Genomic DNA, 26,961 nt, shown 5'->3' with positions numbered 1-26,961 from the left:
AAATCAACGTGATGGTTTATATTCTCAAAAATGGGATCATACTTAGTTTCCAACAAAGCCACTTGTTACCTACTTCGTGGTATAAATATGCATTGTGCTCAAATCATTTTGAGTAAGGGGATACAAAAGACTTTCCTTAAAATGCCACACTGTCAGAGACTGAAATATTCTGTACAGTATATTGCCACATGAGTAGTATTGGTTGTCAACTCGCGTCAACTCAACTACATGATGATGGGACCATAGAAATTCAGAATATTATATGAAAACAATAATGACAGTTATTCAGGTATAGAACCTTGGGTAGACATTTGATCTCTTCATCTTTTAAGAGAGCCAGTATTTTCAAACCTTTCCTGAATCTAGAATGAGCTAGAAACTCAGTGTTTAAAATGGAAGCTGCAGTGGTATGTTTCACCAGCTGCTATTTTCCAAAAATAGTGAAGTTGGCTGTATTCAGGAAAACTGCTTTGGGGTAAGCAGTACAACGGACATCTGTCTCATCACCATATTGTCTTACTTTAAAGACAAAACAAAAACAATCCCTCTTCCCCTTGTCACAAACTTGAAAATCTGTTTTGGAAAACAAAATACAAGTGTCATCCTATGGCAGAAATGTTTTTCTCTTGTTAACTGTTGAGTCTTTGACATGGCGTACATGATTGGGATCCCAAGAACAATATAACATAGAAATCTGTCTAGCCTACACAACTACACGGATTGCAGTGGCTTCCTTAATAAATGTTTAAGGGTTAAATACTAGGCTTACATTCCTTGGAAAATAATTTTTTGGGTTAAATATTGCCATGTAAGACCTGCCTTCCTTTCAAGTGGAGGAGATAAAGGGGTTGCTCATTTGCATATGTTCATTCTTTTAAACAGATATAGATGATGATGATGATAATAATAATAATAATAATAATAATAATAATAATAATAATAATAATATCAATACATTCTTGATTTGATTAACACTATTTATTAACCACTTCCTATAAAACGTCTCAGAATGATTAACAATAATAACATAAACAATAAAAATGTATAAAACAATTTGACATATAAGAGCAATTAAAACCATTCCATATATAAAAATAAATAAATTCCAGTGCAGACACCGATTGGGATAAAAAATCTCCACTTAAAAGTGTTGCTGAAAAGGAAGGTTTGCACCAAAAAAGTAATAATGATGGTGTTTGACTGATCTGTAGCAGGAGGGAGTTTCAAAGGCTTGGTATCACCACTCTGAATGCATTGTAACTGTATTATCAGAATTGTCTAAAAGATGGTTGGATAAAAATCCAATAAAGCTAGTTTACAAGAAAATGCCAAGCGCCAATATAGCATTTCTATAGTTTGCTTCTCTGATGAGTATTTTGTACATTAACTAGGACATAGTTAATTCATATCCATATTTGATATTAAAAGTATTATAATTAAGGGAGAATGTAGAAGAGGTTAGTATCATTGGTATTGTACATGTATCTTGGTCATAGTTCTTTTATTTTGTTTCCTAAATTAATCATCAGTAGCAGCAGTTACTGTTATTTCTTTTAATTTTGGCTTGAATATTCTTAAATAATTCATGTACTTCTGATTTATGTCTAAGTGGGAACAGCAGACCTCATAATCACAGAGCTACAGAAGAATTTCTTCAGTTCAGAGAAACTTAAGCATATTTATATCTGAGCAAAGCCTCCTGTATCATTTTCAAAGCCCCTTTGAGCAACAATTTGCCATTGGCAATGTATCAAATATTTTAAGCATTAATTGTTAGGCCTACAAACATAGGATATCCAATGTTAATCATGTTCAGAGTAAATCCACTGGAATGAATGGGCTTGTGTCCATTTACTCCCCATTAGGTCTACTCGTGAGTATATTGCCCATACTCATTTTTTTAAAATACAGAAAATATCTTACCAAGATTATTTGATTTCATTGGAAGTAAATTTTACAAGATAGCTTCTATACAGTATATAAAAATTATGAGGAAACATCATTTTGTGTTGACTGATCATGTTAAGCTGGCCTTCATTACTGGCACATTCAAAAATGATTTCCATTTTGAAAATCTATATGCTTGTTCCATGTGTTTCTGCTTTTTAAAAATCATAATGGGTTTGTTTGCTTGTTTTTCCTCTTGGATAGTCTAGCAGCAGCAACAAATCTTGTCAAAACCTTATATTAGAACCATGTTAAATGTTGACACAGTTGGTGTTAAACAATTAAATTCTCAATGATTGGGTTTTTTGTTTGTTTGTATATGTGTTTTTGCCTTTGTAGCTATCTTATTCATCACAAACAAAAGAATGGATTTATTGTTTATGTTGAAGAACATACATAATCATTTAAGTCAATCTCCCAATATTCACCATTATGAGTAAAAATGCTTATATTGATGTCATTTTTTAAAAAACAACAACACAGAATTGTAAATTAACTGGTTATTTTATTTTGAATTTGACAGGTGCTATGGATGTGGAAGAAAGAAATCGCCAAATGAAAATGAACAAATACAAACAGGTAGCAGGATCAGACTCCAGGCTGGAGCAAGATTATCATTCAAAGGCAAGGGCATTTTGTTTTGAAAAGCAGCAAAATGAGTAACTGTTTAATCAGGCAGTGAAATGCTAGTAATCATTGCATGGTAGCATTTGTAATTAAGAGCGAAATCCTGTACATGTTTACTTGAAAGTGAATCCCACTGTATTCAATAGGTTGGACCTTTGCTAAAAGGCTTGTTAGCTCCCATTTTTTGTAGCAGTGTCTGCCTGAGGTTAGGGTCCTCAAGAGTTGAACCCTGCAAAGCATAAGGGTTTATTGCCAGACAGAAAAACCACCCCACCTCTCTGTACTTGAAAAACTGTGTTCTGCATATGCAAAGGGGGTTGGAGGGTAATCCCATGTCAGTGTGTATAGAACTGCAGTCAGGAGATTCTGATCAGATTTTTAAAACTATAATTAATTTTGCCAAGCTCTCATTGAATGTAAATCAGAACTCGTGTGCTAAGAATAGAAAGAATGTTAAAGTAGTTGCCTGCTTCAGAAAGTGATTAATGACCAATTAGTCATGTGATAGAATGTACCAATAATAGGAAATGAGCTTAGTAAACTGTAAAGAGATAAACTGATTTAGTACATGTCTGGAATTAACATTTTTTAAAAAATCTACTATGTTCTATATCTTATTCTTATGCTGTATAAAATACATTAAAGTTTTCAGTATAGCTCTGATTTTCACAAAGCTTTAAATTTAAGGTTGCAATCCTATACATACTTACCTGAAACTAAGTTCCACTGAACTCATTTACTATGTTCAGATGTAATGATAAACCATGCTTAATGCTATGGGAATAAGCTGCAGTGAGCCTTGAGCTTTTACATTTATCCTTTCATGTAGGGGGAAGGAGTACTTTGGAAGCAATTTCAAATTCCCTTAATCTTGGCTTGCCATTCCATCAAAACCCAGAATCATGGTTTATCATCAGCTATGGTCAGTTTCCAAACAAGTCATATTATGACTTCTGAAGCTGCAGTCTGTTTCATCATTGTTACTGTAAATCACAGTCCCAAGCTTCGGTGAAATTGCAAGCTGTTTTCGGGGGAAATGGAAAGCAAGCACAACCAAAGTCATCTTCCTGTAGTATATGAGAGGGGAGGAAAGAACAGCCAAACCCAAGCCATAGCTCATTCACAGAGTGCTAAGCCATGGTTTAGTCCTACATCTGAGTAGACACATATAGGATTTCACAATTAGGTACTACTAATAAGAACAGATAGATTTCAGGCACATAAATGGAGGGATGCTTCAGGTGCTGCCATATCAGTGGATTCAGGTGCTGCTATTTTTTGGGGTGGGGTCTATATAGGTTTATAGCATTATTATTGCTCTTGGAATATTCCTTTCTAAGTTACCAAAAATGAATAGATTGTGTCATACTATGACAGATTTTATTAATCTCATGTGACATGAAAATTATTCTTTTATCAGAAACTGGATATTGACTGTTCAAAGTTTGATGATTCCATTGGAAAATTACTGTACTTCATGTTCTGCTATTGAGCATTACTTAACGTCCATTGGTGATTGGAGTAGCATCTTATTAGATAAAACTTTTGATGTATTGCTAAAAAAGAAAAAGTCATTGGCACATTTGTATATTAGTTGCTTGCTAAAAAGATTGGGCAAGGTGCCTCAAACCACACTCACAGGCATTTGAAAGACAAAACTTTCTCAATAAGCATGATTAGTAATATGGACAATTTTAGCCTTCTTAATATTTAGTCCCGAATGTGTTTGTATCAAGCATATTCTTCAACTGACCTTAACCTTTTGATGGGCTGCTGCCATGAGTAGGGAGCTGCAAAGCTAGACGTTTGTAGCTAGAGAGCTGTGGCTTAATCTCATTCATTCAGTCATCATTTTATTTGTATGCCTCCTTTCCATAGCTAGAAACATCCTCAAGGCGGCTTACAACAGGAACAAATTTACGTAATTACAAACATAACATAACAAAAGTAGCAGTAGAAAAACCATCCAAAATTACACAACCAAAATGAACAATTTTCACCTGAAACATAAGAAGCCCCTGGACTTCTATTAGAAACTATCTCTGTTGAGGCAGCCCATCTTCTTGTTGTCACAAATAGCTTTCACACTTTTGTATATGAATAAGAATGTCATTTAGGCAAAACAAACAAAAGGAATAAGTAAATATTTAGGTCCTTGGAATGAAATTATGGCTCTGTTAGAGCATATTTTGGAATGTCCAATAACTTCCTTCTGTTGGAATGTATGTTCTAAATCATCTGGCGCTGGTAGTTTTCCAAACGTTTCTTGCTGAGGAATGCAGTATGCATACACCAGACACCTAAGAATAGATTTCCTTTTATGTAGGCAAAGATATAAACAAACACTAGGAAGTGACTTCTACTTCACTTCTATTTCAGTCATATGCACAAATCCAAGTGTCACAGTTGGTAATATAAAAAGTGAAAACACAAATGGAAATATCCCTCCTAGGTTGAGTTTGCTAGGACTCTACGCCTAAACCAGGGCTTTCACTCAGTTAAAGATATCTTGGCTGATTAATCATTTGAATTTTATGGAATGAATTAATCAATGCAATTCTTGTATTCCAGTAGCAACTCAGAAATATGAACATAAAAATATGCACATAAGGATTGGAATGCATATTTCCCCCCTCTCAGAATCACACACATAGACGCTTCTCCTAACCACCTGACAACATAGCCATACACACAGAGCAGGAAAGCCAACTCAGTCAAGACACACACATATAAACGTAAACAAAATAGAATAGCCAGCTCTCTTTCAAACCCACACAAATACAACACAACACAACACAACACAACACAACACAACACACAAAGGGCAAAGTGAGGAGAACTCACCACTGGCACCATCTGAGGCTAATCCACTGCTGCCACTCTTACCACAAGGCAGCAGCCATTCATTGCTTGCTGAACAGTAATCCTCCCTTCTGCCACCTGCCTCTGCACTGCCAGTCATCCTGCTTCTGCAGCCAAGAATGCTCTATCTTCTGCCATCAAGAGTTCCATTGGCATTCTACCATAAGGAAGCATGCTTAGGCTCAGACTCCCTGACTTGCCTTTCTAAGGCTCCATCTGTACTGTACATTGAAAGCAGTATCATTCAACTTTAAACAGTTGCAGAATCATGGGAACTGTAGTTTCTTAAGAGTGCTAAGAATTGTTAGTTTCTTATAGAGCTACAATTCCCAGAGTGCTAATCAATCCCTATTCGCAGGGAACTCTGGGAATTGTAGCTCTGTGAGGGAAATAGGGGTTTCCTAACAATTCTCAGCACCCTTAACAAACTACAATTAATTTGTTATAGTAGTTAGTTTAATTGTTGTTGTTGTAATTAGTTTAATCAACTCAACACTGAAGGTCCTATCTTGAACAAATGTCATAGGGAGTCTGTCCTTCTGAGTAAATGACCTTACATTGCTGCCTGCCACTATTTATTTATTTATCCTGACATTTATGTTCAGCTTGACAACTTGATAACAAGATCTTGAAGTGCATCAGAAAATCTTTATAATATAATCAAATCAAACATGAATGCAACACAAACTAATATATAAAGGGGGAATAAGAATTGCATCCATAACAGTTGGAGCAGAGGTGGACAGAAAGGTGACAGATATGCATTGTTGCCCATACCAGTGCTCTCTATCTGCCGTCAGCTCTTATACATTCTGACTCACCCATTCACTTTAGAGGAGGCACAGCTCCATACATTTATCTCTCTTCACACCAAAGCTCTGTCTCCAGTTAAATTAATGGAACTGTACCTTCAGCTCTGTGTGTCCATTGGAACCCTCACCAAGCCTGGATTGCTAGACATCATCATCATAAGAATAGTATACCCATCTGAGGAGCAGAAAAGCTCTTTTGTAATTGAGTTGTATTTCAAAGCCAAGAGAAATTGTATGCCCATATATGTTTTGCCTGGCAACTGGAGTTTATTTATTTATTTATTTATTTATTTATTTGATGCATTTTTGTCTTTGTTATCCAGTGACTAATTTATTCTGGTAATTTACTAAGGAAATTGTTCAGTTTATATCAAAATGAAGAGTAGGAAAGGAAAAGGTAGCAATATATATATTAGTACTGGTAGGCCTCCACTTACTGTTGAAAATAGAATTGGTATTCAAACTGGTATCCTACAGTTGTAATGAGCAGACTGGTAGAGTAAATTCACTGATGAGGGGAAAACCTTAGCTTTGGCATACTATGTTTATCACACTGTTTACCTTAAGCAATCAAAGTTATTGAGTGCTAGCTTAATAAGACTCAGAAAAAATAGTCTGAACTTTGCAAGATTAACATTCACTGAAGACCTCCACCAAGTCAGATCCATGACTATCAAGAATCAAGACTATAACATCTTAATGGTCAACACTATTTAGGCTGGAATCTTTTACCCATTCACTGGGAGTAAGTTCTCATTGAACATAATGGGACTTATTTTTGAGTAGATATGTATAGGATTGCACTGTAAGTTTGTTATTTTACATTTCCATTTTGAGACTGGAGCAGGGAAATAAATATATACTTTTCAGAGGAGCAACATGTGCAGCACAAACTACAACTATAACCAAAGCTGCAGCAATATTATTTAGCAGCAATAAAATTAATTTTGTAGTATTGGATAAATAGTAGAGGGTGACAAGAAATGTATTTTCCTAAGAATAAAGTGGGTAGGAGAGGGTCAGTTGTCAAATTTATATATGCGATGAATGCTTCTCAAAAGCAGTTAGAAAACATCAACAATCTAATAGGAAAACTAAATGATTTTGTGAAGGGAAATTGATTATAGGAAGAGGCTAGAATGCATTTAGAAACCAAATGATAGATAAGAATAGGCAAGGCCTGGGAAATGTGGCTGAGGCAATTTGAAAGATGGATGAAGGCAAAATAGGTTGTGGACATACGTAATAAATTCCCATTTATTTTTCTCCTATTAATTGTGATCTAATCAATTTACTCTTAAACTGATTTACCTTTATCTCATACCTTCTGCATTAATGAGAGATTGACTAAAATATTTTATCAAAATCTATATGAATATTGGAAATTCAACTTGATTCATGTATATTAGTTACAGCTTTTGTGGGCATGCCCCATGACTCTAACCTTTAGATATGCTGCAACCGTGTTGTTGGCACTATTAATGAAAATTTGAGAGGATAGAGAATTTGTCATAAGTATATTAGCAGCAGCTAACATAATTTTGGCAAGATGCTGGAAGGTAAGTACAACACTCATCAGAAATAATGAATGAACAAATGAGTGAATGTACTAGAAATGAAAGCATTATTAAGTATTATACTAGAGATTAGTGTAGAAGTATACACAATTCTAATAGAAGTGGAGTCAATAAAGATATACAATTGCCAAGTTTTCTCTGAACTATGTATAATGTGAAAAATATTATTTGTGCTTTTGTTACATTATTTTATTTAACAGAATTTATATAACACACAAACTGAAGTCCTCCAAGCAGTTTACAAAAGACAATGTTATCAACATTTTGCTGTCAGTGTCTATTGTGTCCTTTTCTTTATCTTTTTAAAAGTAACAAATTTGTGACAATTTTGTATTTGGAGAATAGACACATAAATGACAGGTTTCCCCCCTGGGACTGTGAAGCTATAGTTCTTGGCACTGGACTCAGGTTTGAATCCTATCGATAGTAGGCATGTGCTCCTTTTGTTTGCAGTAAAACTCTGTAATGCAGCAGAATGTAACTTTCCTGTATTTGCATGGAACTATTACAGAGAGATCGGGGTTTTATTAAGTGTTAGGATAGAATATATATGAGGACAGATTTGAGTCTCTCTGTATATGTGGAGATGGTGCTTTATTACTACTTTGATCATTTTGAGAGAGAAACAGAGGGAATTCGTCTCCAAGGTAACTGTGGAGCAAAATTCTCTGCAAATCAAGAGGCTTTGTTGCCCAACATTATGAAAAACAGCAAAGACGATCAGTGAAAATTAGAAATCCTACATATTGGCATAAGCACTATTTAAATAGGGATGCGGGTGGTGCTGTGGATTAAATCACAGAGCCTAGGACTTGTTGATCAGAAGGTCGGCGGTTCAAATCCCCACAACGGGTTGAGCTCCCGTTGCTCAGTCCCTGCTCCTGCCAATCTAGCAGTTCGAAAGCACGTAGATAAATAGGTAGCACTCTAGCGGGGAGGTAAACGGCGTTTCCATGCGCTGCTCTGGTTTGCCAGAAGCAGCTTAGTCATGCTGGCCACATGACCCGGAAGCTGTATGCTGGCTCCCTCGGCCAGTAAAGTGAGATGAGCGTCGTAACCCCAGAGTCAGCCACGACTGGACCTAATGGTCAGGGGTCCCTTTACCTTGACCTTTACTATTTCAATATTAAATATGAAAACCATGCTTTTGTAAAAAAATAAATAAATCTACATGTCACGCTAAACCATAGCTCAGTATAATGTGCACCTTTGATTGTTGAACTAAGCATGAAACTATAGTTTAGCTGCAGTTTGTTGATTTGACGAAAACAACAAACTCTAGTTAAAAGCAGAAGCAAAGGCACCTGAACTTCTTCCAACCTGATGGGAGAGGGAGGAGTTACAACCCTAATTCTCACTATACCTATGGTTCAGGCAAATCCTGAACAAAAGCAGCCTGAAATAAATCAGAAATAATTCAGGATTTTCCAAGCCAAAGTAGGATCTTTTTGTAGTGCCCCAAACTGAAGTGGGATCTCTGCAGTGATAGGAGTGCTTTGAAGCTTTACATGTTTCTGCTTTTAAAAAAAAACCACTGCCTGCAAAAATGGAAGCATTTCTCCCCCAGCTTGCCCGATAAGTAAAATGCCAAGTACAGAAGAGGGCAGGGGGAGTCCTTTCATGACAGACATATCTGGTTTCTAATCAGAGGAAAATAAAATCACAATGCCTTGGGGAAGATGTGTTGATGTAGCGTATATCTTGTTTGCATGCCCAGGAGCATGATTCCTGCAGCCAAGGAAGGGACTAACCATAGGAATAAGACAAAGGACAAAGGTATCAGGTTGAAATAGGCCACAACTTTTATTGATTATAGGTATAAGTAGGTTTTGGGCAAGGCATTGCTGGTTGATAAGTAGGATGGGCTGACCCTGACTGCAGGGTTGCTTCTTGACATGCACCTTATAAATAATGGTTGGGAAACAGCTTCAGACTTGTGTTTTGCTCACTTGGCATCCAAAGTCACAGAAACTACAGTAAGTATAAAGCTGATTTTAAAGGAGTGGGTGTGTGGACACAAAGGCAGATAGGCTTGAAGTTCATTTTCCAAGTAGGCACCATTTGCAGAAGCAGCAAAAGCACAGAACAGATATAACTTCCTAGCAACTGTACCCATCCATCTTATATTTTGCAGGTTATGTTACTGGTGGTGGAGAAGGGATGGGAATGGTTTTAGCAAGTGCCACAGCCATGACTGTGTCTGGTTAAATCAACTGTAATTGTTCCTTCACTCCAAATTTAAGGTTAGACTGCTATAAAGTGCTCAACTATAGAGGTTTTGCTTGATGGTTGTACCCAAACTTCAGTTGTTGCAAAAGGTGGCAACTTTCTTTCCAGTGTTGATATTTATCCAAAGCGTATTGTATCTAAGCTCCATTATCTTCAGTGGTTTCTGCATATCTTCCGGATTCTGTATATATGAAGTACTGGTATGGACTATAAAATCCTTACAGATCTCTTTGAGTTGGAACCCCAGTATGCCAAATAGGGTGCTTTTTTAATGGGAGGTAATTCCTTGACTAATCGCAGAAAGGTAGCTATCCTTAGGCATTTTCTTATAAGCACAAAATACTAGAAACAGAATGCAGTGAAGTGTTTTTGTTCATGGGTGAGTGCAGAGAATTGGAATTTAAATGCAACAGATTTTTTAAGGGAGTCAATTAACCTGGAATTCAAAACATAAAAAGAAAGACAACCTCAAACTGTTTTTCATTCATCATAGCTCCCTAACCCCTACACCTATCCTCAAAGTTTATGGATTACTTACCTAAGAGAAAAGCCTCTGCACCTATTTGTCTGAAATTTGTCATTATCCCCTCAGATGGGGCAACAATGCCTTCAAATTTAACCCTCTTCTGCGAAGAGGTAAACTAGCTTTTGGGGTCTCATTTAAAACAAACCCCATACTGCAAACATGTATTGCATAGAAACCCTTGCACATATTTCTGAAGTTTGGAAGGCCTCTACGTGTACAAATTCATCCAGTTCATCCCAGTTAAAAACATTGTGGCCTTTTGTTCACTTCCCCAACAAAATCACTGGGAAGACACATGAAACACTGAAGTTCAAAGCAAGCACCTACTTCACACCTGAGGCCAAGGTATCTAAAGTAACCTAAGTCAAATTGGCTCACTTTCTGAAGCACCAAAGCAGGGTCCAATCCAAATGTCTTTGTTGCATGTCCCTAATTTTTACCCCATGGCAGCTTAATAAATTTTTTTTACCCAAACCAATGAGAATCTGCAATCTGAATCCCCGGGCACTAGAGTCCCTCCCTTTATTTGAGGGAAAGCCTTCAGAAATGCATATTGTAAACTGCCTTGTGATCCTAGGATGGAGGGCAGTATAGAAAATGAAATGAAATGAAATATGCCCAGAAGGTTATCAACCCTACTAGAGCTGAGCATCTCCACCTGCCAAGTCAAATTGAGATTCCATAGGACAAGTAGACCGATTATACCTTTTCACCTGAAGAAACATTTTGGTGACAAGTAATCCTCAATATGGGGCGCGGGTGGCGCTGTGGGTTAAACCACAGAGCCTAGGGCTTACTGATCAGAAGGTCGGCAGTTCGAATCCCCATGATGGGGTGAGCTCCCGTTGCTTGCTCCCTACTCCTGCCAACCTAGCAGTTCAGAAGCACATCAAAGTGCAAGTAGGTAAATAGGTACCACTCCAGCGGGAAGGTAAACAGCGTTTCTGTGTGCTGCTCTGGTTTGCCAGAAGCGGCTTAGTCATGCTGGCCACATGACCCAGAAGCTGTACGCCAGCTCCCTTGGCCAATAAAGCGAGATGAGCACCGCAACCCCAGAGTCGTCCGCGACTGGACCTAACTGTCAGAGGTCCCTTTACCTTTACCTTTTTGACCCTCAATATGCACGACCAGCAAGGATATACAAAAGGAAATTAAACCTCCAGACAGTCTAGTGAAGGCTGGTTAGTTTGCAGGCTTTGCTGATGCCTAAGTATGCATTCCATAGTACATAAAATTAAAATATCCTGTGCAAAGTGTCTGTTGCAGTAGCTGTGTGAGGGGAAGAACATGAATCCAGAAGCCAATGCCTAATCATATAGTGCTCTCACTTGAGTAATTCCTTTTCTACTTTTTCTTTTTTGAGGTGAGAGAGAAATTGTTCAGGTGGGGTCTTCACTTGATGAGATTTTGACATTCAGTGTCCAGCTCATTCATTATTTCTCTTCGCAAAGATTCTTACACCATTGATCTTTTCATTGACCGTTTCACTCGTAGAGGTGCAATATTGACACCTTACCATTGTTGCTTGGTTGCCACCTCTAATAGCTCTCAGCTCTTTTAGCACCAGCTATTCTAACACTGTTATTTGCTTTAGATCGCCTCTCATATTGGGTACCAATAAATAGCATTAGGGAAAACAATTGTTCTTTGTGGTGTGCAGTAAAAACCCTATTGTTATCGTAGCTTTCTAAAGACACTGCCAAAGATCCTATTGGTTCCAGTCCTTTGGAAAAATTAAAGCAAACTCCAACTTCCAAAAAAGTGCACTACAACTGCTTTGCTGATAGTGATATTTAAATGATAGTGATACCAGTGGCTTGATAGCTAACAAAGCAATCCTAATGTGCTACTGTGGCCCTGTGGAATGGCAGAGCTACTGCTGCATCTGTGGCCCAGCCACTCATGGCAGTTGAAGTGTGGGGCAGACAGATTGGGCTGAATCAGCACTCTGCCCTGGATCAGGCCCTTCATGGACAGCTGACATCAGCTATAAGAGTGGCTTGTGAGCCAGCAGACCCCAGGCCAGCTCAGCCCTTCCCTTAGAATGGGCCATTTCAGGACCTTCTTCTGGACTCTGCCAATGGGAATTTCAGTGCTTGGTGGGCAAATAAGGGTGGTCTGCACCGGTGGAGTGATGCAAGTGTCCCTTCAGTGCTGATGACCTGGTGAGCCAGCTGATGCAGGTGGAGGAATCCCTTTACTCAAATCTAAGCTCACCATAGTCTGACATAAGGAAGGTTTGGATTGTAGCCTTTAGAAGCTTGGAAGCTCAGGACTGAAAGCTTTCTATTGCATTATGTTCTATTTAGAGATATAATGGTTAGAATAATATAATCAAATAAATTACATTTATTCATTCATTCTTCATTTACTTCCTGTCCTATTACCCTAAGGCCTCCACGCAACTAACAACACTTAGCTTGTATGCATTGGTCCGTGTCCCTTAGAGGACTCACAGTATATGTAGGTCATATCATCAACAAGGCAAGAAAAAGAGAAGGAAATAGCGAGGGAGGAGAATTTTTAAATCATTGAACTCACCACCACAAAAAAACTTTACATAAAGGAATAATTTTTAATTTCCCTGAATATAGGGGAGGAAGGCAGTAGAAGGACTAATTCTCAAGTAATTTTGGAACAGGTGTGTGGATGGTCTCTGTACTTGCGTCACTGTCCTAGCTTTCTCACATATGACTGTTGATTATATGTGGTCACTGTGGTGAGAGAAGGATCAGTCTAGCTGGCCTAGAGGGAAGTACATAGACGTTTGCCCCAGTCCCCAGGAGATATGCATGAAGAAGTAGACTTCTGCATGCATAGCATTTGCTGGATGAATAGCCACTTATGTAAATCAGATGTGCAAATCACATCTGTTGCCAGTTTGTACTGTGTTGCTTTCGGAGTGATGTGTATCTGAATGCACATTCTCATCCATGTTAGATCTGGGCTGGTATAGTCACTTTGTTTTGTTTTTTCATGGGTTTTTTTCTGATGTGCTTACTTGGGATGCATCTGCCTTTAAATTTTTTTGGGGGGGAGAAACTATGCTAAAATTGTAATTATGATTGTAAACAGACATTGTAAATCTTTTATAAATTGGAAAATTCAATAATGGTAGCCCTTACCATTAGGTTGAGTTAATATTTGTATCCTGCTTTACCAACAACAAATGTAGAGCTCAAAATGGCTCACCTTCCTCTCCCCCCACCTTGTTTTGTGAGTTTGGGCCTCTTCCTTGACTCTAGCTGGCTGTCTAACTACCGTTTTATAAACCACTTAGAGGTTTAATTACAATCAAGCTGTATATACATTCTGTTAAATAAATAATAATAAAAAAAAACAGCAGGAATAGCTATAACTTTCCAGCCTCGGTGCCACATTCGTCCTCTGGGAGCCTCATGCCAGCAGTGGGTGCATATACCCCACATGCACGCTGTGCACAGATATGAAATGAAATTAAATATGTGCAGAACACATACACAGGCCACACATATGTACACATACACAGACTCACATCACTTCTCTGATTATCTGTGCAGAGGACAGGGTTTGTGGCGTTCTCCTTGCTCATCAGACGACTGATGTGATGATCATGATCAGGTGATTGATCTGATTAGGGAGGGAGCTCCCGCCCACACATCAGGGTACTCTACCCAGCTCTGCACCCTGATGGGGTTAAAAACCACCCTATTCTCACATCAGATGCCTGATCTGAAGGGGAAAAGGGCAATTCTATCCATGACTTATTTCAAACCAGTTTTGTTCTACCTAACAAAAAAGCAATTTCCACATGTTCAGAAGCATATTGCTCTTAGGTCCCCATTGCTGGGCTCCTGCAGCTATTGCTAGTCATGGATGCAGGGAACTAAACCCTTTTTTTAGTGTGCATTCTGTCACATGTGAGCAAATATGCCATGACTTATTTCTCCAAAGCTCGGTTCATTTTCTAGCTGATCTTGCTTTAGGCCTTTGTAGCTTGAGTAGTGTCTGAGGCAGGATGGCTCAACAAACCATGGTGTTTCTGAAACTCAAGAGTTTATTTTTATAAAACTCTGGAGTGGTCTTTTTTAAAACAAGAAAATTATATCCAGTGTCTATAGCTAAGTACAAAAATGGTGAAAAATCTTGAAGGACACTAAGTTATGTGTAAAGGAGATCATTGCATTAATACCCTTAAGAATAACATAGATCCTTCAAAACATTTTTTTGATGTTAAGGAAAGATTCCATTTTTGTAATCTACTGTTCTTTATATAAAGTTAAATCTTGCCTTTCATTACATTTTCCTTTGGGCATATCAGCAATTCCTATGAAAATTTCAAGAACAGCTGGAACAACTCAGGGACCATCTGGCCAGTTTTTATTCCCCATAATGCAAGGGCCTCTGGGTAATTTGTGCCACAATTGTTCACATTGAGGGATATTTTAATTATGAACAACTTAATAGACTTGATGAGGGTAGTGAAAGAGAACTAGGTAAGCTAGACTTTATGGAGGGTGAAATGCTACATGAAATCTGTTAATTCTTGTTGAAAATATTGTTTGAAAGATTGGACTAAACTGATTAAATAGCTCAAGAGCATCACGGCACAAGACAGCCCTTGAGACGGCTGTGGAAAGCTGCCTACACACACTTTGCATATGAGACTTAATTCAGCATTTAGCACCAAAGATTAGATAGAACTGCAAGTCAGGGAGAGGCAAATATCATAAAGGGAGTGGCTAGAGTTTTACAGAAATGGCATACAGTTCAGGAGTGCTGACTGACAACCGATGGGCTGAGTCTGGATGCCAGACAACCTACTGAAATTGTTAGTGGTATTAGAAGTAATGAAGTGGGGAGAGAGAGAACACAACTGTATACAGCAGCACCAAGGGAAGCCTGATGGTGGCTGCAGCATCTGAAGGGCTTACAGCTATCTTGGGGTAAGATTGGGGGGGGGGGCTGAAGCCACTCTGCCTTCCACCCTGATGTGTGATGAGTTTTCTTTCTGAGCTGTTTGGTGATCATCACCAGCGGCTGGACATTATTGCAAGCAAAGAACCTGGAAGTAGCAGTTGCCCAAATGAGCACACAACTGAATGCCTAACTGATCTAGCCTTAGGAGATCAGCAGCAGTATATTATATGGAAGTTGTTTTAATTTGGTTGTGTACTTTTTGATACTTTTTATTGTTTACTTTTGTTCTGCTTGTGATTATGTGTTTTTTCATGTCTTAAGCTGCCTTAAGCATGGTTTTAACTGTGGAAAGGCAGCATACATATAAAATTATGTATGTATGTATTAGGGTGCTCTAGCAACTTTGCAACTATGTTCATCAACTGCAAACATCAGGGTTTTTTCAGAATTTGTGTATTTGCCATCATATAATTTCATATCCAATGACAAATAATGAAAAATCAAGATTGAAATGCAGCATTTAAACTTGTCACAAAGAGTAGACCCCTCAGAACTCTCCAGTTCATTCCTGAACCTGGTATAACAGTATTTTATTAGGAGCCGAACTTATGCCAGGATCTTCAAATGGAACATCTTGTAGAACTAAGAATAAAACTGGGCCATTGCCATTTGCTTGAATGGTAATTAGTAGAGAGGTTCAACAATTTTGGCATCTGTTGTATGTAGGTGGAGAGAGAAAGCAAGTTCTGCTTTAAATGTGCAGTCATGAAACAGTATACCTTGAGCTCAAATGCCATCTAAAAATAAAGAACAAAACTACTTTTAATAGAAAGCAGGAAGTGCTTCTTCAAGTACAATTGTCATTAAATATGTAATAGTTGCTACCACAACTGCATATCTATATACAAAGTGCCTTGTAACTGGAATATGAAATAATGGCTGATGGTCAGATTTCATTACAGGTAGTAAGTGCTGGCTTCAAAACATTACTAATATATATTTAGGAGGCGAAATAATTTTTTAAATGTCAAATTCAGAACATATATCGGGAATGCTATCTGTGAGGAAAATGTTATCACTGAGAGTATTGTACTTTTCACCAGGGTTTGGTCTAAAACAGGTCTTCCCAACCTGTTGACCTCCAGATGTTTTGGAGTACAGGTCCCCAATATTCACAGGAAGCATGGGCAGTAGTCATGAATGATGGGAGTTTTGGAAGGCGCATCTGGAGGGAAATTACAGGCCAATATAGATTAATGTCTGTCCCCTGAAAACTGGTAAAAAACATTGTCAAAGATAATATAACCAAGCATATAGAAGAACAAGCCTTACTGAAACAGAGCCAGCATGACTTCCGCAGGGGCCAGCCCAGTCTCATGAACTATTAGAGTTCTTTTAGAGTGTCAACAAGCATACAGCTAGAGGTGATCCAGTTGACATAGTAGACTCTTACTTTCAAAAAACTTTGGACTAAGTACCTCACCAAAAACTCTTCAGTAAGTTTCGCAGTCGAAGAAGGGAAGAGGTTCTATTGTGGCTCAGGAATGGGTTGCAGGAAGCAAATAATGGAGACAAGTGAAATTTCAAGTCCCCCCAAGGATCTGCATTGAGACCTGTGATTTTTTAACCAGATTGTTAATAAATGATCTGGAGTTAGGAGTGAACAGCGAGGCGGCCACGTTTGCTAATGATATTAAATTGCTCAGGGTTGTTCAAACAAAAAGAGATTGCCAAAAGCTCCGAAAGGAGCTCTCCAACCTGACTGAATGGGTGGTAAAATGGCAAATGCAATTCGGTGTATATAAATGTAAAGGGATGCATGTTGAGGCCAAAAAAACCCCTTAATTTTACATATATGCTCATAGGATTTGAACTGACAGTGATGGACCAGGAAGAAGACATTGGGATCGTAGCAGATAGCTCAGTGACTATGTCAAACCAGCATTCAGCAGCTGTGAAAAAAGCCAGTTTTCCATGCTAGGCTGTAACTGTAATTGGAATACTGTATACAGTTCTCGTCACTTCACCTCAAAAGAGATGTTGTAGTGTTGGGAGAAGTTCAGGTAGGGGTGACCAAAATGATCAAGGGGATGGCATGACTTCCCTATGAAGAAAGGTTGCAGCATTTGGGACTTCTTAGTTCAGAGAAAAGGAGAGTAAGAGGTAAAATGAGAGAAGTTTATGCATGGCATGGAGAAAGTGGATAGAGAAAAGTTTCTCTCCCTCTCTGATAACACTAGAACTCATAGACATCCAATTGAGCTGAATGTTGGAAGATTCAGGACAGATAAAGGAAAGTAAGCGCTGCCTCCACACTTTGAGGCAGCAATGCTTCTGAATGCCAGTTGCTGCAAACCACGGGAGAGGAGAGTGCTCTTGTGCTTAAATCCTGCTTGTAGGGTTTCCCACAGGCCAGTGGTTGGCCACTGTGAGAACAGGATGTTGGACTGAAACGGGCCATTGGCCTGATCCAGCAGGCTCCTCTTATGTGTCCACCCTACGATTCTATTGTTTCAGGCTATAGATAAAAAGATGAAATGTCATCTTACTAGTGAACAAACTATTAAGAATGTCACAGAAAAACTTTGGGTTACATCAGCAGAACAAAGGAGCCTTCAAATATTTAACTCCTCCTAGTAACTTGTATGCAAAGATAATGATCCAAGTTAATTAACACTTTCCTACTAACTCTGTTAAAAGTTTACTATGAAACAAAGTGTCCACCTTGCTAAATTAAGAAGAAAAGCCATACAACTTTGGTGTGGTTTTTTTAAAATTAGTGCTCATTTATTGGCTTAACTTCACATTACTGATTTCTGAGAAGACCACATAGATACATATATACATACCTAGATGTGTAATTTTTGTACCATATATTTGTTTTTACTTTTTGTATGATAGGTGCATTAAATGCTATCTCATCTTTATCTAGAATCTCACCTTCAGTTCAGCAGATTCCTCAGTCTTACTGTACTTCCTTGCTTGTTGTATATTGGCAGTGCAGGTAGTTTTGACTATATCAGGGTTTGGTATAGAAAAAAATATATATATTTCAGCTCATAAATTTTAATACTTCTATAATAATTTCACACATTGAGTCCCTTGACAGCTGCTTGCATACTTCTCATTCCCTCCTAGAACAGATGATATATTGCTGATCATCTGATTGGGGCTATCCTGATCTGGGCTCCAATGCCTTTGCTATGTTTATAGGCTGCTCTGCAAGAAAATATCAGGGCACCTGACACAGATGAATGGAAACAAATTAAAATTCAATGACAATAAGCACATACTAATAAAAATGTACCAAGCATAAAAGACCGAAGTAGCAAAGGCAAACAAAGCAAAACCCCACATCCAAACTAAACAAAGTTAAAAGACTTGTGGGGGGAGAGGAGAAGTCTTTACCTTGGACCACAATGACAAGCAAGCCTCTCTAGGTAAGGTGTTCTCTAGGCAGGGTGCCACTACTGTAAAGGCCCTTCAGTGACCAACTATCTGCATCTCACCCAGAAATGTACACACATTTGGTTCTTTAGCTAACCAAAATTACGTATGACAAGTCCTGGCTTGGGGCAACTATACTATAGAATATTCTTAAAATGGGATACGATATCTTCATTGTATTAGACAAACATCAATTCTGTTTTCAGTTATAAAGTCCGACTTAGGCCTGGTTTGTTCATAGAACAAAATGATGTGAGAATGAGATAAGAAATAATTCAAGTGGTAGAGTGGACCCTATTAGTCGAGGTCATGTTTTTAATCCCCCCCCCCCCAACTTCCCTGGTCTAGAACCTTTCTCCCTGATGTGCTAGATGGGTTTTTGTTTTGTTTTTATTTGCATGAAAACTATTTATTATTTCTACCTGTGGGCCCATCCAAATGGTTATAGGGTGGGTTGCATAATATCACAATTAAAACAAGTATATGCTATATTAAAATCATAAAGCAAAACGACAAAGCTAACCGAATGGAGCACATCCACTCAAGCCTGAGCAAAGAGGTGTGCCTTAACCAATTGTCAAAAAAAGTATACAGTGATGGCGCAAGATGCCCCTGGGAGAAAATCATTCCACATCCTGGGGCCAATGCAGATAAGTCCCTCTCACGTGTTGCCTCCCCTCTAACCACAGGAGGCAGGGGCAGTGCTAACAGAGCCTTGCTGATTTTAACACCTGGGCAGATTGATTTGGGAGGAGCCCAAGTTGTTCAGGGATATATAGATGTATGTATGTATGTATGTATGTATGTACGTATGTATGTATGTGTATATATGTATATATATGCTTATGTGTTAACAACTTAAAATGGGCTTGGTAATGGGTCTGTGTGTGGGAGCAGCTATAGTGGCACAGCCCACCCGACTACCTCTGGATTCCATCACCTTATTCTGTTGCGTATATAAATCATTTCCTAAAGTTTGGAGCAGCTTATATTTTTCATTTTCCCAGCAAACCTAAGAATGTAGTCATCCAAGAGATTAGCATGCCCTAACACCGCAGTTAGAACTTAATGTAATGTCTCCTCATAAACAGTGCTATTCAGTGGAGTCATTTCAGACATTTAAGCTGTGAGTCATCCTAAGCTCTGTTCATGCAACCAAATGATAGAGTGAAAGCATGCATGGGGGAGCAGGAGTAACTCTTCTTTGCAGAGCCTTTGCGCATACAACTTGCACATGCACAGCTCTTTCCGAATCATGCAGAGACAGCCTACTGTATACAAACTGCATCCCTGAAAATTTGATGCAGAAGTCTCAGTGAATGGGTAGAAGCCTGTTACTATGTTCCTCCTCTATTCTGCATACACACTTTACCCTGTTTTGTTACATGAATAGTGTCATAGAGTAAATTAAGTGACCAAGGGATGAATACGGCTGTGATAAACAGCCATCACACATAATGACTTCCTCAAAAGAATCCTATGAGCTCTGCTACAAAGTAGGGATTTAAACTTGAGCCTGCTATATCAAATTGCAACATATCCCACCCCATGGCCAGCAATTGCAACCTTAAATATAGTTGCTTTATTTCTATTTTCTACCCATTGGGCTGTATTCAGCTACCGCATCCCAACAGTACTGGAGAGCCAGTATGGTGTAGTGGTTAAGAGAGGTAGTCTCGTAATCTGGTGAACCGGGTTCTCGTCTCCGCTCCTCCACATGCAGCTGCTGGGTGACCTTGGGCCAGTCACACTTCTCTGAAGTCTCTCAGCCCCACTCACCTCACAGAGTGTTTGTTGTGGGGGAAGAAGGGAAAGGAGAATGTTAGCCGCTTTGAGACTCCTTCAGGTAGTGATAAAGCGGGATATCAAATCCAAACTCCTTCTTCGACAAGGAATTCCACTTGACAGTTGAACTTTCCCTCTTCTTCTCACCTCCGCACACACACTGCACCTTCTCTAATTCTGCTCCAAAGAGTTATAGAAACCCCTAAAACTGGTTTAGGGAGTGTGGGGGGTCAAGGAGAGGGGGAGGGGGTGTTCCATTGCACAAGCAGAATTCCTTGAGCCAATGTAGCAAGATACTTAATGTGACTTTGAATTCCACCCTTAATTTTTAGCACTTGGCATAAAGAATAGGTGGCTGAAGAAACCCAAGAAACAGATGGTATAACAAGCTGCATGTGTGCATTTGTGTTTGAGAGACACAGTGTCTTATACCCTTAAATACAAATGGCAGTCACAGATTGTATTCACATGTAATGCTTAATCCAGACAGTGGCTTACCATGAAGATGCAGGTTCCCAGGGAAGAAATGACAGCTGGTTTGTTCCTCCTCCCTGCTCCTTTTAGTTCAGTTATATGGTACAGCCAAGGTTTGGGTAGCATGTTGTCTGAACCCTGGATTATAGATATGTTTTGTTCTCCTTCATCACAATCTGCAACCAAGGTAGATTCTTCAGCCAAATTCTTTATGCGGCAAAAAATTATGAAGCTCTATTTGAGGAGCAAAAGAACTTGCGGTGACCCTTGAGATGTCGAGCTGTTTGCTGTTGGGCAGGGTTGTTTCGTTGGCAGCTGACAGTTTGGATGTAGCCCCAAAAGCAATTTGAGCTGGCCCCTGGTGTCCCTACCAAATTAAATCAAGCTTTGGTTGAGGTTGCTTCACCTGTAAGGAAAATGAAAAAAAGGCTTGCAACTGAAAGGAATGTCACACTTTCATGTTATACTTTTGGAATTCGTCATACTCTACCTATGCCTGGGCGCATGCAGAGGTGAATTTAGGGGAGTGCAAACGGTTCGTCTGCACCGGGCACCGAGCCAGGAGGGCAGCATGGGGTACCGCAACAGTGACTTAGAACAGAGCACAAGAGTGCCAAATTTTGGCATCGCACAGGGTGCTGCTGAAATTTGAAAGTCCAAAGTCCACCATTGACACATGGTCCTTGATTATTATACCTCACTGTAAAAAGAAGTTGGCAGTGTTTTTTATGGACCATGCAAGGAGATCAGTTTGTGGGCAAAATAGATTCCCAGCTGCCTGTATACTCTTTTGAGAATATGGCACTTCCTTAGAATATTGAAGTTGTGTGGCCTAAGACACTGAATTACTGAGTGCCGATTATGCATTTAGCATGGACATAGAAGCAGTGTATAAATCTTGAAACTGTGCTACACAGATGCTGTGGTGCACAAAGTTTTAAAAATATAAAAAATAAACAGAATTGTCACAGCTACATTTATTTTTGTAAAATGGAAGTATTGGTGAAACAGTATATAATAACCTTAAAACACCATAGGCCCTTTATCACGTACTGACATTTTGTTTGCATTTAGGGGGTTAAATATAGGAATGCATTGGAATTGTTTTTTCATTGTAGTGCATATCCCACACATTTCAGGTTTTGCAGGGTTTCTGCACAAGGACTAAAACTGTTTATGGTAAAAAATAATAAGTAGTAGCTCTATGGATCATTTAGCTGTTATTATATCATTCAACTTGTTTTAGTTTGAATTGCATTTTTTATTTTATCGACGCCACTCTTAGCGCTTTGAAAAGCACTCCTGGAATGTTTAAAGTAAACAAAATGTAATAAATTTCTATGTGAGGTTCTGCTATTGCGGTAATTGCTGAATAAATAGAATCCTCCCTATTCTGCAAGAGCTTTGTGAAACTGGCAGCAACAGTACTGGTACAGAGAAGTTGTAAGCAGTTGTTTGACTGTGGCTACATAGACTAAATTTGTACACTCATCTGTATACTCCTTTTTACAGTATCGACCAGGGCGGGACCCTCAACGAGGCTCTGACAATGTCTCTAACAAGTCTTCAGACAGCGATGTCAGCGACGTGTCGGCTGTATCAAGGACCAGTAGCGCTTCCCGCTTCAGCAGCACTAGCTATATGTCTGTACAGTCAGAAAGACCGAGAGGGAACAAGAAAATTAGGTAAGAAACTGTAAAGTTGACCACTTCCAACAGAGCTTTCCAAACTGTGTGTTGCGACACATTAGAGTGTTGACTGCAGTGTGTGGGTGTGTCGCACGAACACTCCCTTCGCTCCTCCTGGGGCTGGAAAGGGGTTAGTTTAGCCTCCAGTTTGCTAGTAAGACTGAATTGCTGTGTCGGGAAATGATGCATGTCTAAAAGTGTGTCGCGAACATGAAAAGTTTGGAAAGCTCTGACTTACAAGGTTGTATTTTTGAACAGCAGATCAACTTTCCACCGATTCCACTTGGTTCAAGTAACACAGTTCCCAAAAGATTTTTTAAAATCTTATGCTAGTTTTCTGCGACAGTGGAGTGTTTTCCTGGATTGAAAATGAACCTATTATTGACAATTCAAGCCAGTATTTAAAGTTAGTTATTGTACTTTACAGATATTAGAAATTCATTTATACATCTTAGTAGCTGCATTCGATAAGTCTACGTCATGGAGCTATAGAAACAACCTACTGTAGATCTAGTACACACTTACTGTGGGATGTGGTGAGGAAAACATGAAATGTTTGCATGTTCATGGCATGCCTACAGCATAATGTGATATATAGCCTCCTCTGTCAAAAAAGGAAGATTACACAAACATGCGCAGCTGATCACAAGTGTTCACATTCCTCCAAACCAACTAAGGAGCTATGAACCGTAGGTCTGTAGTTTAGACATTGGCCCATGGGTGGCCAACTCCACAATTAAAGAGACTATTGGAATTGCCATAAAAGGCTTGTGTGCTTTAAAATGTATTTTTAAAAAAGTAACAGGGAAAAGGAAGTAAGTTGTGATTGAGGGGTTTCAAAAAAATGTCAGGATTTTTTTCAGGATTGCACAGAACAGCCAAGACAGAGGCCATTTTTAATCCTCCCTTTCATGACTAGAGTAGCCTTAGCATTTCATAACCCTTCAAATCTCTTTGCATCTTTTGATTACTCACACCCATTTATATGATTCTCCCCTGCCCTTAAATATGTGTTATATATACCCCTGTATATATAACACATCTTTAACCATTCTGCAAAGGATTGACTGATGATAGCGACTGACTGTATGATCAATTCATACAGTTATCCAAATTGCCAAGGCAGTTTCCCATTAGCTAGTAATCAGAAATTTGAACTATATCTGCGCTGCTTCTCCTTTGCTGACCAGGGAGGAAATTAAGTACTGTGCTGGCTTAGTGATATGTGCAAACAAGTTTTTGTGTTTTGTATCTCTTTTCAACAAGCCATGAGAGGAAGCCAAGAACAAGGCTTGAAACTGTGACTTGTTATAACATGTAAAGTGGCCCATTGTTATAATAGCTAGACATAGGCAGTCCAAAGGATGAGTTGCTTGTGTGCTGCTGACAAACAAGCAGTCTCTCGTGAGAAGGAAAGATTAGCAGTAGCAGCCAGGAAAGTTGACTCAGCACTCCATCAGTAACCTTCAAGCAACCCCAGGGGCAGTGGACTAGAAACAAGTGACTGCCTCTTAGCAGAATCTAGCACAGAATGGATGCTGGGTTGTGAAAATTTAATTTCCACTTCTCATACTTACATTGACTTTCAGAATGACAAGCTGGAATGGGTGCATGCACGCTTGCAGAATGCAAGCTGAATTTCCATGCATAAATGTGCACATATATGTGCAATACACACACACACACACACACACACACACACACACACGGTTAACTGCTAGGAAACTACCCATACTAATTTTAAAAGAACTAATTTTGAGTATTGTTTATTTTCGTTTAGCTTATTGCACAATATATCTGCCCTTTAGTTACTCCTAGAAAAACTGACTATACCTTTATCATTACCTAGACTATGCCAAGTAATTAACCAGCATGCTTTTTTTGTCATCGTGGCATAATTCCATTTGTTGTATGATTTGTCAATTCATTTTCTTTTGCCCCTTAGTGAATGCATGTTTCGCTTCTGTCCACTCGTCCTAACAAGCTTCTGTCTTCTTTTTTGTTTATTTGCATGCTTCCTCAATTTTCGTTAACTTTGGAAGATCAAGTGAGGAAAGAAAAGAGGGAGGGGAGGGGGAGATATTCCCTGAGGAAGATGAGGAGAATCAGGATCTTGAGAAAAAGGAGGATGAAAAAGGGGAAGGGGAAGAGGTGACAGAGAACTGTGATAAGGAGGAGAACAAAGAAGCAGAAGAGAATGAAGGGACCCAAGATGAGCAAACTGAGGAAGGGACAGAAACAAAAAATAAAGAGGATTTGCAAAGGCGATACTCACAAGATGATCTCAGGTAAAACAGATCCCCGTAACATTGCTTCCCTCATGACTTGACCCTATTCCTTGCTTGCCCTCCATCACTCGCAGTAGCTTGTTGTTTATACTCCCTTTGTCCTGCAATTATTTTTAATTTCAGCCATAATGTTTTAATAGTTGAGTTTAGTGGACTGCTTTTGCAAACAAAATTATGAATTATAGCCACGTATAGCTTGCTGTATAGCCTACCAGTTCTGAACTAGTCATCCTTGGTTCAAATCAAGCATCCTTGGTTCAAATCAGCATCCTTGGTTCAAATCAGCCACTCATGAAAGTAATTTTCAGCCAACTCCAGAGCTTTCTTAAACTCTGCTGTCAACAGAATACAGTATATATTCACCCTAACAACGGGTGGTTTGATCTTCACGCACAGCAACACCATGAATGAGTGCAATGTGTTCCTCTTCCAGGGGCTTTTTAGTGCCCTCCATAATGGCTGGTATTTCATTAGTAGGGACAATAATACTTGATTGTTTTAAGAATTCACTACTGAATGGTGCATGCGGAGTCTTGAACTAGTTTGGGTAACGTGCTATAGAAAATGCTGAGTACTATTATTAGTACTACAGTACTGAGGACAGGGATGTTACAGAAGTTTTTCATGTTCCAAACATTAACTACTTTAGATAATTCTTTTCTGGTGACATCACTACAAAGGAATATGTGCTTTGCCTAATATGTAAGAGAAGGGAACTATTGATCTTGCTCATCTGTATAGTAATCATATTTGCGATACATAAGTAGATCTTAAAGTGCCTTTTCATTCCTGTAAGTTACTTCTATGTCACTCTGCTGTGTATAATACATCCCATTGATTTTTATAGAACTATCACCCAGTGAGAAGTGTATGTGAACTCTGAGTACACTGCAGAAGGCTGAAATCATTCATTTTTAAATTACATTGGTGGTTTCTTGGTGTGTAAGTGGACAGTGCTGCATTTTTACAATATAGTTTCTGATGGTGTGAGTTTAAAGTACAAACTGGAGGGGAGTTCTCTCCCCCTCCTCACCTATCCCTACTACGCTTCCTTGTTTCCAGAAGCTGCATGTAAAGCCTTCCCCACTTCCCAAAACAAACTCCTTTCCTTCCCCTTGTAAAAGCAGATAGGCATGGCAGCAACGAAAAGGGGGGGTTTCCCACTCTCTCCCTCTGAAGCTCTAGTGCACTAATTAGCAGCACACAATGGGAGCCCAATGGGGGATGTTGTTCCCCCATTATTGCGGATAGAACAACCTTCAGTAAAACTACATCACCCATGGGCCATGGGTTCCATTGCTCTAGTGTGCTGCTAATGACTGCACAGGGCACTGGAGAGGGAAGGCAGGAGGGGGGACTCTCTCCCTCTCAGCTGTTTGCATCACTGCAGTCATCTGCTTTTACAAGGGAAGGGAAGTGGGGAGTAAGGGTCAGGGCTCAAGGACTGGTGAAGTGGGCTTCTAGGGATAGCCAGGGCCAGTATGGATGAGAAGTCCTTTCCTCGCCAGCCAGGAAAAAGACTCCCTTGGAGAGTCCTCCTCAAGAGATTTGAGTGGAAGGTTTGAAGAGGCCCTGCTTTCCCATCCTTGGCATGTGGCAGTATCCAACCCCCCACCTTCTTGGTTTGAGGCATATCAGTGTGTCATTTTGCCTGAACTGTTAAACCACGGTTGCACTTGCTCTGCAAACAGGGAGTGAAAGCTAGGGTTTGATCCAGAGCTCAAATTATGGGGAAATGTACAAGCCCTTTCTGAAATCGCAAAGCCCCAAGCCCTGATTTCCCCCTGCCACTGAGACTAG

The 26,961-nt window shown here is 39.2% G+C and overlaps 1 protein-coding gene across 35 annotated transcripts in view; it reads left to right on the top strand.

Moving 5' to 3' along the window:
- The window catches only part of RIMS2 (regulating synaptic membrane exocytosis 2), a 337,394-nt gene that overhangs the window by 263,760 nt on the left and 46,673 nt on the right, over nucleotides 1-26,961 (top strand). For 20 of the 35 annotated variants that reach the window (XM_077932777.1, XM_077932776.1, XM_077932780.1 and 17 more), the window contains 2 exons: nucleotides 2,471-2,571; nucleotides 22,698-22,870. The exons of 13 other annotated variants lie outside the window; for them this stretch is intronic. In XM_077932777.1, coding sequence (XP_077788903.1) covers nucleotides 2,471-2,571; nucleotides 22,698-22,870 — 274 coding nt within the window. Of the gene's footprint in view, nucleotides 1-2,470; nucleotides 2,572-22,697; nucleotides 22,871-24,915; nucleotides 25,162-26,961 lie in introns of all 35 variants that reach the window. 2 more of the 35 variants (XM_077932773.1, XM_077932774.1) reach the window with 1 other exon arrangement.

The sequence above is a fragment of the Podarcis muralis genome, chromosome 8 (assembly GCF_964188315.1).
Source record: "Podarcis muralis chromosome 8, rPodMur119.hap1.1, whole genome shotgun sequence".
Lineage (NCBI taxonomy): Eukaryota > Metazoa > Chordata > Lepidosauria > Squamata > Lacertidae > Podarcis > Podarcis muralis.
Note: the sequence above shows the minus strand (reverse complement) of the source record. Positions and strands in the feature narration are given on the sequence as shown.